The sequence below is a fragment of the Acanthochromis polyacanthus genome, chromosome 14, assembly GCF_021347895.1.
Source record: "Acanthochromis polyacanthus isolate Apoly-LR-REF ecotype Palm Island chromosome 14, KAUST_Apoly_ChrSc, whole genome shotgun sequence".
NCBI classification, from domain to species: domain Eukaryota; kingdom Metazoa; phylum Chordata; class Actinopteri; family Pomacentridae; genus Acanthochromis; species Acanthochromis polyacanthus.
In genome coordinates this window covers 33905543-33921644 of record NC_067126.1, presented here as the reverse complement: position 1 = coordinate 33921644, position 16102 = coordinate 33905543, and the positions used below count along the sequence as shown (strand labels likewise).

At 39.0% G+C, this 16102-nt stretch overlaps 1 protein-coding gene across 1 annotated transcript; it reads right to left on the bottom strand.

The window, feature by feature from the left end:
- Positions 1-90: 90 nt before the first annotated feature.
- Positions 91-13176, bottom strand: morc3a (MORC family CW-type zinc finger 3a). The gene is made up of 19 exons (XM_022201941.2): positions 13115-13176; positions 10896-10968; positions 9149-9281; positions 8720-8946; positions 8255-8411; positions 7674-7821; positions 6555-6683; positions 6330-6449; positions 6141-6238; positions 5905-6012; positions 5702-5830; positions 4795-4869; positions 4603-4645; positions 4382-4456; positions 4103-4211; positions 3952-4021; positions 2751-3846; positions 1861-2048; positions 91-1735 (listed from the first exon to the last, which is right to left on the bottom strand). The coding sequence occupies exons 1-19, from the start codon at positions 13151-13153 to the stop codon at positions 1561-1563; spliced, it is 3192 nt and encodes a 1063-aa protein (XP_022057633.1). The 5' UTR covers positions 13154-13176; the 3' UTR covers positions 91-1560.
- Positions 13177-16102: the final 2926 nt, after the last annotated feature.

Below are 16102 nucleotides of genomic sequence, written 5' to 3'. Positions count from 1 at the left end.
TCTGCAGTAAAATAAAGAGAATAACATTCGCCTTTTAAAAAGAAAAGTACAAAGAAACAGGTAATGGAATTAGTCAAGCTGAGAAATGTATCGTATGAAACATTTTATTTGCAGCAAGCAATGGTTGCATTGTAGCAAACCACTTACTTTTCTTCAAGGAAAATATTCTATTCATATATTCCCAATGTAAAATAACAATTCTACTAATATAACATGTATATCAGCCTATGACATGTAAAACACGTTATGTAAAACTGAAAAATGCAAAAAAAAAATGTATTAATAAATAATCTGAACCTTTTGAGGTTACAGGAACTGTGTTTGAAAGTAAAAGGAATTTTGTTTAGAAATCGTCTGGACAAGAAAGTAGTTATTTTACAGAAAAATACAATGAAGCTGTTTGATTCAGTGACATTTTGAGATGCGTTTGTGCTGCTGACACTGTTGAAAGACACATTAAATCTGAAACAAACTGCCATGACCTGAGAGGAATTTAACTTCAGATACCTCAACCTTAGAAGCCCTAATTTCCATGTAATACATTTTTTAAATGAATGTTTAAATAAATGTCTACATATGTGGTGTGTGTCTGCTGTTGCCAAGTTGGAAAAAGAGACGTTAACAAAGCTTAACATATTATATACATTCAAAAAATCTCACAGCCAAATAACTTAAACAGCACAATTTAAAAACAGACAGAAATCTGCTACTGATCAGATACTGAAACTTGGCATTTAGGCATAGATCTTTCAGGAAGATCAATTTGCAGGAAGAATGTGCAGATTCAGTTACCTATTATTCAACGGGATCAAGCACAAACAGCTTTCGAGGAAATTTGTAGCAAGCTTTCCAGTTAAGATACAGTTTGCTTCACTTAAACTGTAAGGCTTGTCATTGAGCCCTACAGGAAATGTTCACCAGAACAAAGAACTGAATCACTGCACATGAACAGGAGGTATAAAAATATATCTATCAGAATGTGTACAAAACATGCTACACACAGATAGTAAAACAATCCGCTGATAATGTGAAACAATCACAATCAGATGCTGTTTGGTTGCTGCCAACAAATGCAGGGATGGGATCAGCAAGTTCTGATTCCAGCGGAAAGTCGTTGGGGGGGGGGGGGCTCGGTGGCGCAGCGACTTCCAATTGCTGGGCCGTTTACAATCGAACGACAGCTTGTTAACGTCGTTACCATCTCGCGGGAGTATCAGCGACAATAAAGTGTTCAAACTTGAAATGAAATCCGCGGAAAATTCCCATCCCTGCAAATGGATTACTTCCATGATTCTGCTTAAACTTCACTGGAAAAATGTACAACCTATAAAAAAAACTTATCATGCTGCAATTACATTGCTCATGGGGTTTTATTTCTGTATTTAAAGAAACAGCTCAAGGAAGCTAATAACCTTGAATTTTGCTGCAAATCTATATAAAAATTCTGTAAACATGAACACATCCTCAAATAAATAGAAATGAATGTATTTCCCCCATAAGAATACCCCTTCATTGCTATTTACAGGTGAAGTGCTACACCTACACCAGTGTAATGATTTTTTACTCATTTATTGCGTCGTCACTCAGCCCCTCACCTGTGACAGAATCCCTACTAGCGAGAACCTGTTCTAGGATTTCATCAATGACATTACACCTAAAATTCACTTGCTCCAGGTCCAGTGCAGGCACATAAGTGATGAGAAGACGGCCGACATTCTGCCGAAGCTCAAGCAAACTAAGAGAAAGAAAAAAACAGAGGAAAATTCAGATTTACATTACTGTTCTGAGGAACTGAGTTGCTGAATGGCTTTGTAAGAGTGATACATCAACATGAGGGAATCGATTTCACAGCAGCCAAACCTTCTGAATGCATCTGAGCTCGAATGTGCGTCAGAGTCGGTCAATTCTCCTGCTTCCTCTGGACGTGTCTGATCAGAAGAGTCGCTGTTTCTTGCTGGTGGTGCGTTTTCCCTCTCCTGCTGCAAACTCGACTTGAGCTCTTCACATTGGGCCGCCAGGTTTGCTTTTTCCTCCTCCAGCCTGTTCAACTGGTGCCAACAGTGAACCCCAGGAGAATAATTAATGGAAGGAGCGTAAGCATTTCAGCATGAATAATATTCAAAAATCCACATCAGCTTCTAACTAAATTACACACAAAACTGCTGATACATGAACACAGAAACTAATCTCCTCCCTGACAGATTCTTGTTTGAAAGGCTTGTTAATGTAAAGTCTAATGCGGTGTGGGATAAAAATTTGTTCACATTTAAACCTGACTTGGAAATGTGTCAGAAAGTAATCCCATTTCAAAAGTCTGTTTTGTTTTGTAGCTTTTCAGTGCTACTAAACTGCACTGCACAGAATTCAAATCTCTAAATTCCACATTTAAGTGACATGATAACATCTGAGCCACCTCCGTTTGTTGACGACAGCTGGAAGACGTGGCCAAAAAAATACACAAATTTGTTACACATGTTGTTTCTAAATGCCAAAAGGAAAGACCAGTTCAAGGGATTTCCCTCATTTTGACAGTTGAAGCTTCGTGTTGACATCGGCTGAATATCAGTAAACATTTTGTCATCACTCTCAATGAAATCACTTTGGGAAGAATATCTATGTAGTCAGTGAGGATTAGAGGAACAATTGCAGCCAGTATGAGTCCCTTTGAATGTGCATGCTAGCATGTATTACATCAAAATAGACTCTTACGTGTAATCACATTAAAGTCAAATCAAAGCTGGGACACTGACCTGTGAGCGCAGATCATTATTCTCCTTGTTGCTTTGATCCAGCCTTCGGATCAAAGAGTCAACTTGCAGAGCGATCTCATCAACGTCACCTTCTTCACCTTGGCCAGTGCTGTGATTGGGCTTTGTCTCTGTCGCTGCGATCAAAGCCTCTTTGTCCTTGATCAATTCATTGACTTTCTGTTTGGCCTTCTCAAATAGACTTTTGTAGTCCTTCTCCCGCTCTGTTACTTCTGTCTGACTGGCTTGGTGAGAACACTCCTTCTTAATATTGCTGTGAGATGCCTCCTGCAGTCTGCTCTGCACAGCTTCCAACTCGGAGGTAAGTCTCTGGACCTTCTCTTTCAAAGAGTCTCTCTCCTGAGCTGCATCCTGCATGAGCTCCATGAGTTGGTCCTGTTGCTTCTGCACCTCGGTAACACTGAGGCCGTTAGCTGGGAGGCTTCTCTTGTCATAGGCACTAACACAGGAAGGTCCAGCATCTTCATCACTGTGCAGGTGGTGGGTGTCACCATTCTGCTTTCTCTGAGAGTCTTCACTGCTCTCTTGCTTAAAAACTCTTTGCTCAACACTAGAAGCATCCAAATTTGAACTGTGTGCTTCACCACTCTTATTACAAACACTCTGTGTGGCTCCATTCTCCCCGTTAGTCTGACTTGGTGTCTCCACTTCCTGCTTTATGCTGGGTACATCTGTCTGGGTGGTAGCACTTGACACTAGTACAGGGGGCACAGAGGAAGAACTGGTTCCTGCAGCTGCAGACCCTGCAGGACCAGTTCCTGCAGCATTTGTCTCTGAGCCAACATCCATTGCTGCATCATTGCAAATCTCTAGCATGCTGACACTATCATTACTTTCGTCTTCCTCTTTCTTCACTTTACTAATATCCAAAACAGGCGGGTTTGGCTTTGGGGTGCTATCTTCCTCCAAGATAACGATGTCATCATCAGTCTCATCACCACTATCAACAGGCGCAGAGGGGGATCTCAAGGGGATCACATCTACTGACGAGAGTATATCTGAGGTGCTCCCATGGTTGAGATCTATTCTCCGCATTTTAGGCGTGCTTTGTGGAGTAACAGATCCTGGCCTTTTCCCCCTGCAGATTTCACAAAATCCAAGTTAATACACATCGTTACTAAAGTGATACATCATGTCATATATGAATGATATATCTAAGGTCACAAACAACACAAAATCCTACCCCAGGATCTGTGACAGTGAGCACACACTAGTAATAACAGGAAGACCACTGGTGCTGGAGGGGCTGCAGGCTACAGAGAAATAATACAAAATATGTTTAATTTTAATAAATTAAAAAAAAAAAATCACACACAAATAGCAATTGTCCCTACCAGCTTGTGAAATGGTGGAGGAGCTCAGCATGGAGGATTCAGCCCTTGCAGCGCCTCCTTGGAGCGTCCTACTCCTCGGGGTTGTGGGAGCAGAAGGGGAATGGACAGTCTGTCAACAAGAAAACAACAACAGAGAACACTTTTTAAATATAAATATTCCTAAACAATATCTACCTTGTATAATGTAATCATCATAACAATGATGAGAATGAAAAACACATTCATTATCTTAGGTCTAATCACTCACAGCCTCCTTATTTTTATTAACAAGAAACCTACTCTGGAATGTATCTGTCGCTGCTTGGCGAGGTTAGCTGCACGCTGCTCTTCCTGACGCCTTTGATCCTCCTCAGCCTTGAGAAAAACATACCCAAAAGCCCAAAAAGGTCAATATCATCAGTAGTTTAACAATGTATACAAAATCACAAGGTGTTACATGTACCTTGTTAAGACGTATCAATGACAGAAAGAAAAAAGGCACAGCACATGATGATTCGTACCTTTTGTCTCATAATTTCTTGTTTCCTTTTGTCCTCCCTCTCTCTGTAACAAATAAATCTCAGAGGTTAAGACTCAGACCTTCAAGCGGTCACTTTATTTATGCCCAGTTAAAGTGATTTTACGAAGCTTAATATCATTCATACTAAGTGCAAATGTTTAATTACACCTCCCAAGACTTTTTAATGACTCACTGTTGTTTATAGGTCTTGAAGTATGAAGGCTGGTCATCATCACTGTCCTCAGGCTCCTCCTCTACCAGGCAGCTCCTGTACACCCAAATTGGATTGTTTCAGTTCGACTAGTATTGATATCTATGATGTGCCTGTGCTTTGGGGGTGACTACTGGTGCGTTTACGATCAGTACACAACAAGACGACATGGTCATCAATATCCCCCGCCACATGTGATGTCTATGAGTCTATATCCAAAATAGTGATCAAGGGCCATAACTGTGTTAAATATTATCGCACAGGTCTCATTTTCGAACTTGATCAAGGTGTCCATGGTGTGAAGCTACACACTAAATTTCGTAATCCTAGCTGTAATAGTTTCCGAGAAAAGCTGTCTCCTTCATCTCGGACGGGCGGACGGACGGACGGAAGCACAGACGGACGGAAGCACGGACGGACGGACGGACGGAGGCCAAACCTATATCCCCCTTTCCACTTCATGGTGGCGGGGGATAATAAAATGTGACAAAGGTTGGGTGAGGACTCCTACTGGAGCCCAGTATTCATGGTGATCAGGTGTTTGAACTGATTTTTCAGCTCTGCAGCTCAAGTCCCCTGACAAGCAGCACCAATCTCTGACCCAGACGTAATTCATAATTAATCTTCCTTACAAGCCTTCTTTCACCCAAGCAATGAGCAGAAACCCAGCACCTTGAGTGGACCATATATCTAAAACATATCTGCTTAGAAAAAAACCACAGCAGCAGACCAAACTGGCCTAATGCGCAGCTTCATCTGAATGCCAAGGTCAGGTTATCAAATTCCACTCAACCCCTCTCGGAATATGAGTACCTTTATCCACATATATTTGGTATCTTCTCTCTGATTGTGATTATGGCATCAGGTCTATTGATAAAGGTCTCCTTACCTGAACTGAGGATCAGGATTCATACGGCAGAACCATTTTGGTGGCAGCTTGGTGCAGTCAATTCCATCAGGGAGTTTCCGCCAGCGCAAACAATCATCACACTGGACCCAGTTCTGATCTGGTCGCTTCCTGTGAAGGAGACAGCATGGTTAAACAGGTATACATGTAGAATACAGAATGTCTGGTGCTACTATTGTACTAACTTGGTATCCTCCACTGGTATGGTGGTGTTTGGATTTTCTTTGCTCCTGCGGAAGCGCATTTCTTTCCAGTACTCCTCCAGTTTGATCCCCAAATTGTTTATAGTTTTCCTGTACAAAGTAATCAGCATGTCAGACTTCTGTGACTCTGAACATGAATGAGACTATAAAAATATTTTTGTGTATCAAAGATGAGAACAGCTCATTAAATCTTTACGATCACAACTAAAGTACATTACCTGTATTTATCTGTTTCATTAAAGCTCTGTTTGTTGTGGGTAGGATCCAGAAAGTTACATTCTATGACCCCAATGACTCCGACTCCTTTGTTGTCAGCCTGCAGAACGCAAAGAATCACCAGATAATGACATTCAAAAACCACAAAAAAACATGGAATAAACAAATTCACCTTAACGGCAGAGACTCACCTTAAGCTGGCATCCCACACGTTCGTAGGCTTTGATGAGCCGATTCTTGTGATACATCATTATACCATACTGGTCCTTACTTTTGGTGTTGTACCCAAAAGTTATAGTGATGCGTTTGTTCTAATATAACGTATAAGGAAAATTCAAAAGCAACAATACAAACATAAAGAAACTGAAAAGGTTTGTCAAAGCTGCACATCAGGAGAACCTGTGACGAAAGGATACCAGAAAGTTGGGCTTGTAGTGGTCCTTGCGTATTAAGGCCAAACTCTTAGCGATGAGCTGAGTTTGCACCTTTTGACTGCGTACCACGACCTGCATCCGAGGCTTCAAGTACAGAATACTGCAGTACGCCTAAAAACATTAAAAACACAGATATTCATCCATATATACAATCAAGAGGAATGTAATAAAGACTCACAGGTTATGAGAGTCAATATATCTACACAGTTTGGACTTAGACCCATAGAAACAGAAAAAAAACAACACTACAAAACTGAAAGAAGTCTCTTATTACTGACCTCATCCAGACATGTAACCGTATGTGATGTTCTCACTCACTGCTATAATACATGAATATGCAATAGCTCACTTTCAAAAGCTTAAACAACAATAAAAACAAAAAAAATACAGTTGTCTAAGTTGCAGCCAAGTCAGTTACAATGTCATAAAATCATACTTGTATGTGATAGTGGAGAGCACTGACAAACTTTCCCCTTTCAGCAGATGAATGTGAAAACACTTCCTTCTACAATCAAGCTTTGCACTAGGGCTGCACCTAACGACGCGTCTGAGCACGATACGTCATCAAAAGCGGAAGTGAGCGTGCAATGCAACAGAAATTCCCTTCCGACCGGAGCGCGGAACACGGACGAACGTCGGCGCAGCATCGTGCATATATTATGTATGCACGCTGCAGCGCGGATGTCCGCGTTCTATCGTAAACATGGATGTCAGCGTTTACTATACAGCTTTATCTAAACGCGGACGTCCGCACTGCATCGTGCATACATAATACATGCACGATGCCGCGCCGACGTTCGTCCGTGTTCCGCGCTCCGGTCGGAAGGTGATTTCTGTTGCATTGCGCGCTCACTTCCGCTTTTGATGATGTATCGTGCTCAGACGACTCGTCGACACGTCGTTAGGTGCAGCCCTACTTTGCACATACATCAGTCCATAAACTGAAGGTCAAACATCGCATTGAAGGAACAATAACGAAAACACAATCTTGAGTTGAAGAGAATTTTTAAAAAGTATGGATCTTTGTGAGGAGAAATAATGCCTTCATAGAGTCATTCTGAATTATTAAATAAAAAAGAACGGCAGATCACTGCTTCTTACCCGCAGTGAGTACACAGTCTCAGGGATGTACGATGTGCTCCTGTCTGGAAGCTGAGAAGGATCGTTCATTGTCTCGTAGACCTCAGATGGAATTCGGATGTCGTACCTGTCTGTCTCAAAATCAAACTCTGTTGCTCCTGAAGATGTTCTGAGAAAATACAAACACAAACAGTTCAGATGATTCACCATTAAATAACAACTGTGGGTCCAGATGTAGTCAGGACACTAGAACTGAGAGAGTTTGTTAGGTGACTAGAAAACATGTATTTTATTTATGATATAAACATGTAGCTGCATGTTGTGGAAAATCTTTCAGGTACTGAAGTGATAATGCTTATGTTGTATAATGCTGAGCTGCAAGCAGGAAATTTCCTGTTGCTGGTCGAGCATTAACAAAGAGCTGACTGTCTATTGCAACTTTCAAATTTGAATTTTTTTTTTTTTTTACTAAATTTGTTTGTCTTATCACTCTACCCATCAGAGGTTCTCACTAGAGCTGTAGCACTACACGGTGAACAGCTTTAGCCCTTTGAAGCACAACAAATACTGCATATATCTGTGTATGTGGACTACAGACAGACCTGCGGAGATTCCAGATGATGATCCGTGTGCCGGTTTTCTCTTTGGACCAGACCGAAGCGATGACGTTAATCTCGGCCAGCAGTTCGTCTTGTGAGTTAAAAGGGGAATACAGCAGAATATCTTGCAGACTGGCTTTGTGTTCCTCTCTTACAGAGAGTAAAAAGAAGTTAAGGATGTTTGCATCGAAAAATGAGGTCAAACGGAAACAGGACAAAGGATTAAGAGAAAATGTGCCTCTAACACACAAAAAAACAACTAGATTTCCATCCAGCTCATATAACACATTTTTAAACAATTAGTAACACAGCAATAATAAGATTATTAAATCATGATAATATTAAGCTCCAAACATCACAGGCCAGGTTTCACAAAAATTCTCCTGTGCCCATTTTAGCTGAATACACATGATATTTCCATTAACAAATACATGTATGATGTGTATTCATGCATTCAACAAAGGATATTTTTGTTTTTTTCCCTCTCTTCAAAGCAAACAATAGGCACAATTATCTGCTGGGCATCAATCTCCTTCAGGTAGGTCTGAGAGAGCATCCCGACACAGGAGGTGCTCTTCGACTTGGAAAAGACGATGGCGTCTTTGCCAAGTCGCATGGATCCAGACTTGAAGCCGTTGCCATAGATTCCAATTGGCTCTTGACCATTTACAGCAATCTTGTCGCTGTAACCGAAGCTTTAGGAAGGGGATATTTTAAAATGAATCAGTGAATCATTTTAAGCATTGAAAAATGTGACTGTTTTTGTACTATAATACCAAATTTACAAATATCGAAATTACAAATGACATTTTTCTATTCCCAAAATGTATAACGTATTTTCAGCTATCAAAGTGATTTTCCTGTATTTTGAGAAATAACACGTGGTTAAATCCGTACCTGAGCATCTTGTGCATCGTTTCGTGGTCCAGTCCATTTCCATTATCCATAAAGCTGAGGCAGGCTTCCCCTTTCACCATGGTCTTATCGATCCAGAACTGCTTGGCGCTGACATCTGGATCGTAGGCATTGTCTGTCAAAGAAAAGAGTTTTAAAGAGTAAAAAATGTTATTCTTTTTTCCGTCCAACATTTTTAACCCTTTACGCTTCAGTGCGTCGTAGGTGTACCGCCGGCGGTACACCTACTAATTTGCATAGGAATTTCAAGAATGTCCGACGGCTGCAAACCCGATTATACAAACACTATACGCCGATGGAAAGCTTAGATTCTCATGAATCCGTTCTCCGTTCTCTATACACGGCTTCAACGCACACAGCGCGACTCACATTTCCGGGTTCATTATTACACACAGAAAAAAAGATTCCACAAAAAACGGCCATAATCCAACCTTTTACATCCAGACAACACAAGCCAGTAAACTATTTTGTCCAAAACATGTCCTGAAGTCGGTATAAAATCCACGAATCGGTCGTTTTCAAGGAAATGCAGCTCGCGATGTGCGTCCAATATTCCCTGTATTTTTCGTCATTTTTTTTTATTTAAAAATAGAATATTAGCGATTTTTTTGTACTGAAAACGGCTGGAATTGACTGAAGCTTAAAGGGTTAAAATGCTGTGAAATAGAGGTGTATAGGACATCTGCTTCACAAAGACAGTTTTTTTTTTTTATCCATTCTGCCCTGGATGAATGTAGTGTACAAATCAAATGTGCTTATTGAGGTAGTCCTGCAAAAATAATGAAATGAGGAAGTGAAAATCTGACTGGGATCACAAAGGTCACAAAATATTTAGCATAGATAGACGACAAAAAACACACATGAAATTGTTGCGTGATTAATTCTGATCATTTTCTTTGTTCTAATATGAAAAGTGTGTCAGTATCTTGATAGAAACTTAAATCTCTATTCCATTAGAACATGTACTCCATGACTAGATGATACATGAGACTTAAGTGGCTACATGTAGCTCTGTAAACTTTATCATGTCAATTTATCAGCCTCTCCTCGGTTGAAGAAGGTGGCATTCTTGTCTTTCTTGTCTTGTCGTTTCTCACATTTTCATTGTGGGATGTCAGAAGGTCATTCAGGATCCTGGAGGTTTCTGAACTCACGTCTGCCCCACAGGGATCTAGTCCCTAGAGAATTATCCAAACCCACCACTATCTCTCAGAGGGATTTAGATTAAGAAGGTTGTGCTGACGTCCTTATTGCACAGGCGTTCCACTGCACTCATTTGATTTAATATTTTACATCTGCTCTAGCATTCTAGAAAGGCATCAGCTCTATTTACTGTTCAGCTCAGCTCATCGCCGTTTCAAAAGCTTTCACGGGAGAGACAAGTGACTGAGCATGCAAACATAAGGAATGAGGTAACAACGGATACACAAATAAATAATGTCGAGGGAGGTATTTTTGGTTTTAATTTCGTCCTGCGGTACAATCTGTGACAACTGCAAATACAAGAAACTTCTCTAAAAATCAATGACTGAATCAGGCCCCATGTTGTAAATGTTCAAAGAAATCAGTATTGATTGGTTTTACTCATAACTAGATCAATTCACAGAAACCAGGATGTCATTCAAGAATCACTCATGCAGATCAACCACACACATCACTACTGTCAAGTAAAATAGAAACTATGACATCCAGTCTAACATGAAACTACATCAACGTGATGATGACTCACCGATGAGCTCAGCTATGGCGCTGAAGGGCCAGGTGTGGCTGGTGGAGTTGGTATGAAGAAACTTGGGTGAAAGCTACAAGTGGAACAAATCAAACAGCTAGGGTCATTTTTAACCAAATTACCTGTAAATAAAGCACATCTGTGATGTAAGGGCATTGTGAGAAAACTGACATAATATGTATTGCACTGGGTAAACTGTCTTCTAAACTCTATTATATCAAAATATTTCATGTGTAGTTCCTGTAAGTCTGTATCTCCATCTGATAGTGCTCACTGTTGTCATACGAATGGCACAAAATTACATATTAGTTATGTAACTCAAGCAGACAGAACCTGCCTGATCTCTCTGATCAGGTCTGGTTCATATAAGGTCACACAAAGTCAAATATTTATTCCGTTGGCACTGTTAAGACTTGTTCTCTACACATAAATTATTTAAGAGAAGTTCAGTAGTTTCATTACCCAGTTATGAGTCACTAACTGATGAGTGTGTTACACAGAGACGCGCCAATTCCCAACAACAAAACAGAGGCTTCTAGCAGACTACTAGTGTTTGTATGCAAATTAAATAGAAAAAAATGACACTCGTTTCTGTTTGAATGAGCTGTGTTGTTGCTCTCTCAAACGAACCAAAAATCTTGTGGATCAATGTTATGGCAACAAAAACTATTAATGCACAAACAACTATAGCTACTAATCTGTTTAATGATGGTGTTCACGCTGTCCTTTTATTTGGAGGCTGTTTTGTTTTTCTTTTTGCCCCTCACTTGATTATGAAGAGACACAAAGTGTGGGAAGAAAGAGAATGTGAGGGGGTGATGACATGCAACAGAGCTCCCAGTCAGACGTCTGAACCTAACTCTGCATGCCTGTGTACATACAGCACATGTTTAACGGAGGAAAACTGAAATGGATGTTAATCTGTGACAACAGCTGATACTGTGGATGTGATTTAATTTGAGCAGCAATTTTCAAAAATCAATCTTAACCCTCCTGTTGTCCTCATTTACGGGCAGCAAAAAATATTGTTTCCTTGTGTGGAAAAAATCCAAAAATTCAGCAAAAAAATTCCACAAATTTCTGAAAATTTGCAAAACCTTCAGAAAGAAAATTCCAATAATTCTTTAAAAAGTTTCCCTTTTAAAAGTTTTATTGAAAAAAAAATCCCTCAAATGTGGTAAGAAAATTCTTATAAATATTTTCAAAAAAATAGTAAAAAACTTCCATAAAATCCTAAAAATATCTAAAGTGATTACATATATATCAGTAAAATATCTAATATTTTCTTTAAGAACGTTTGTGAATGTTCTTAAAGAAACATTTTTTTAACATTTCTTTTTCTCCACAAAAAATGTTGAAAAATTTCACCAAAATGTTGAAAATGTGGACACCAGAAGTTTCACTATGATATATATATATATATTATATTTTCCACATTTTCCGACTAAAACGGGTCAATATTGACCCGCAGGACAACATGAGGGTTAAGCTTATTATTCACTGTGTAACAACGTGAAGGAGCATTACCACCTTGCATGTTTGGGGCTGCACAGGGTCTTGGTGGTTAGCAGTGTTGCCTGACAGCCTGAAATCTGTGTGCAGTCCAGCTACTCACAGGCCAAAGGGTGATTGTAAAATGTCCGTAGGTGTGAATATGAGTATGCTATAAGGGGTCTCCCTGGTGTCTGCTAGGATAGCACCCCCTACAGAGGATCATGCAGTGAAAAGATAAAAAACACCCTTTCCCCTTACTGAAAAATGGGAACTAGTGCTTCAGGGACATAGTCAAACTGGTGCAAGGCGCCTAATGTTTCTTGAATACAAATTTTAGTCAGGGAAAGTGTGATGTGATAGCGTGAGACTGGAGCCAGCCAGGATACTGCCGACAGCAGTACCAGAAAAACGAAAGGTAGCTTTGATTCACACCGCAGCCAGAGTCGTTTTTAAACAGTGGTGCAACTTACAAAGGCAGACATTACCTTGTTATTGATTGTGGGTAAATAACATCCCGAATGTCAGCTGACTAGCAAGCTAGCGTAATGTACACCATAGTTGAATGTAATCTGTAGTCAGCGTAGCATTGGACACAGTCCTGTACAGACATTTTAACACCTAATGCTCATATTAACCGACTTTAGAAGCTGTTTATCGTGCTCATGTGTTTTGTGCCTTAGTACAACGATATAAAACTCCATAAACAATGAATAAACTTCACTTACCGTACTCAGTGGGACACCACGGTCCGCTTGCACCGCCATCTTTCCGTAAATACGGATAGTGGGCGGAGCTAACCGGAAGAGTCAAATAACAGTGACGGAAGTGGTTAGATATATAATGTAAACATGTAAAATGGTTTCCATAGACAAATTCTGTTATATTGGAAAATGATATATGTGCATAATTTTTCACCCCACTCTGCTATGCTCTGAAATAATAGATATATACTGTACCGAAATAAGTCCTTATTTTATCCAGATTGGTATAAGGAAAATATATGGTCCATATTTGATTTAATGGATGCCAGTGGTAATTTATTGGATTATCAACAATTTTGTGCTAAATTTAAATTCAACCCCTCTAAATCAGATTTTATTAATTTACGCAAAGCACTCCCTCAAGAATTTATATTTTCGACAAAAAACATACTGACACACCATCCTATGACACCACAACTCGCCTCCCTATCAATACAAGGGATTTCAATCCTGGACAAAAACTGTAACAATAATTTTTTAAGAAACTGCCTTACTGACAAATTATTCCCCGGTAGACAAAACAAAAATGACATTCTATACAAATTTGATAAACACTCAATTGATAAACTAAGGACAACGTATCTAACATTTCCTATACCCCCCAAAGTAAAGGAAATACATTTTAAAATTATGAACAATATTTATCCCTCTAAAGAATTACTCAGAGTGCGTTTCAACATTGATGATAATATATGCACATTTTGTGAAAATGACATTGAAACTACAGACCATGTTTTTTTCTCATGTGGTATTGTTCAAACATTCAGGCTTAAAATTCACGACTGGATCAAACTGAAACTCCCACTTCTTCTTGGTTCTATTTCCAGAGATGATATAACCTTTGGCATAATTTTGACAAACAAAATCGATGAACTCTGTTGTAACGTGATTCTTTGTCTAGCAAAATTCTTTATCCATAAGAACAGGATATTGAAATCATCCCCCAAATTTATAGTTTTCCTGAATGAATTTAAATTATACATGAATTCGCTAAAACTTCTAAAAGGTACAAAAGCACAGAAACTATATAACATCTTAAAAAACGTCCCTACGGAATTGGATAGTTGAACTTTAATATATATTCTTCCCTTGCCCTTGCGATTTCAGTGTTGTGTTTTGGTTTTCTTATGTTCTACCTCAATCCAATCTGATTCCATTGATTTGAAATTTGATTTGTATGGGTTTTTTGTTTTTGTTTTTTCATTTTGTTCTTTTGTTGCTAGGATGTTGTTCCCTTGGCAATATTTTTTTATAATATTCCGATGTTTATTGAATTAATGTTGCCATATTTGTTTGCTTTTTGTCAATAAAGCATTTGAAGAGAAAAAAACATGTAAAATGGTTACTAGATGGGCGTGTTAGTCTGTTATGTCACTGTCAGAGCCTCTACAAAATACTAAAATTTTTATTTATAGTCTTTCAGGATCACTTCCAATCTGAGATTGTCCAGAAAAGAAGCCCAAAACAAGACACCAAGTCACTATAAATTGCAATAATAGGGAAGCAGAATGAAATTTAGCTGAATAATACAAGACATTATGCACAAGATAATATTACACATTTCTTTAAATGTTGTTCTGTGGTGACTACTGTTCTAACATAGCTGCTGATTGTCCCATCATTTTACCACAGATGGCAGCGTCCAGTATTTGGACTTCATTGAGTTGGTAATATTATCCCTCTAGAGGATTTCTAAATAATTTTTAAAATTTATATCTTACATAATAAAAATAGCTCTTGATTTTTGCTATTTTCTACAATATACAACAATACCGAACACATCACCGATATTAAATGCAATTATGTTGTGAGAATAAGGCATTAGCAAAGCAAAATAGCAAAAAATCATACAGGTTGATGAAAAAAAAAACGCCAACTGGTGCATGCAGCTGGTAGCTACATCTGAAGCATTGCTTTGCTTTGTTTAGATTTGCTTACTATGCAAAGCTAAGTGTTATTTGTTTGTGTAGGCCTGCTGAGGGAAATCATGACCAGGTGTCAATCATCTGCTGGCTTGCAGCTGATCAACCAATCACTGATTTGTGCTTACACACTCCAATTAGCATACAACACAGGTACACACACCTGACCCCCATAAATATTACACATCATATTGAAGAAAGAAAGCAGATTTATTACATATACGATGCAGCCACAGTTGTAAAGCCTTCTTCCCCAAGCATTAAATACCCCTTAAAGTGTTTAATTAACAAGAAATGTAGGCAGGTCTAGACACAGTATTAGCAGATATGCTAAGTGCTTCGACAGGTTGTGCTGTAGAAGTTTATGTTGGGTCAGTTTTCAGTGATCATAACCCTTTAGTGTTTCTTGTTCAGATAATGCTGTAATATCTGACCTGAGACATGTGTTACTTAATAAGTTAGTGGAATGGATTGCGTTTTGCCTGTTTTTGGTCAGTTGGAGGAACTCTGCTGTCTTTAGATAAGGGTCCCGATGTCCAGGATGTTGATTGATGGGGCTCTTTGTGAGCCACAAAGTCTAGGGGGTTCTTTGTTTTCTACCTTGGTCTTCTGACAGGAACCATGTGTCAGGACTTCATATTTCACCAAACCAATAAAAGTGATTTCAGGTCTTTGTTCTGGGAGATTCTTATTGGCTCTGAATCAGATGCTGCATTCTTTGTAATAAAGCTATTATTATTATTAAGCAAGTCAACAGACATTTTCTACAACATCTGCACATCCTCGATGTCAGAGAAACAACAATGCAAACTGAAGAGCCATAGAATCGCTGCTCCTTTTGCAGAATTTGAACCTGTACTATCATTATGGTACATCTAAGCACAACCTATGTCATTTGCACATGTAAGCACACACTCATTTTCATGTTCTGTATATTTGCACTTTTTTTGCATCACTCTTGTGTATTTTGTTCATTTTTTTCTTCTATATTAGATTTAGCATATTCTTATTTTATCTTATTTTATTTTAT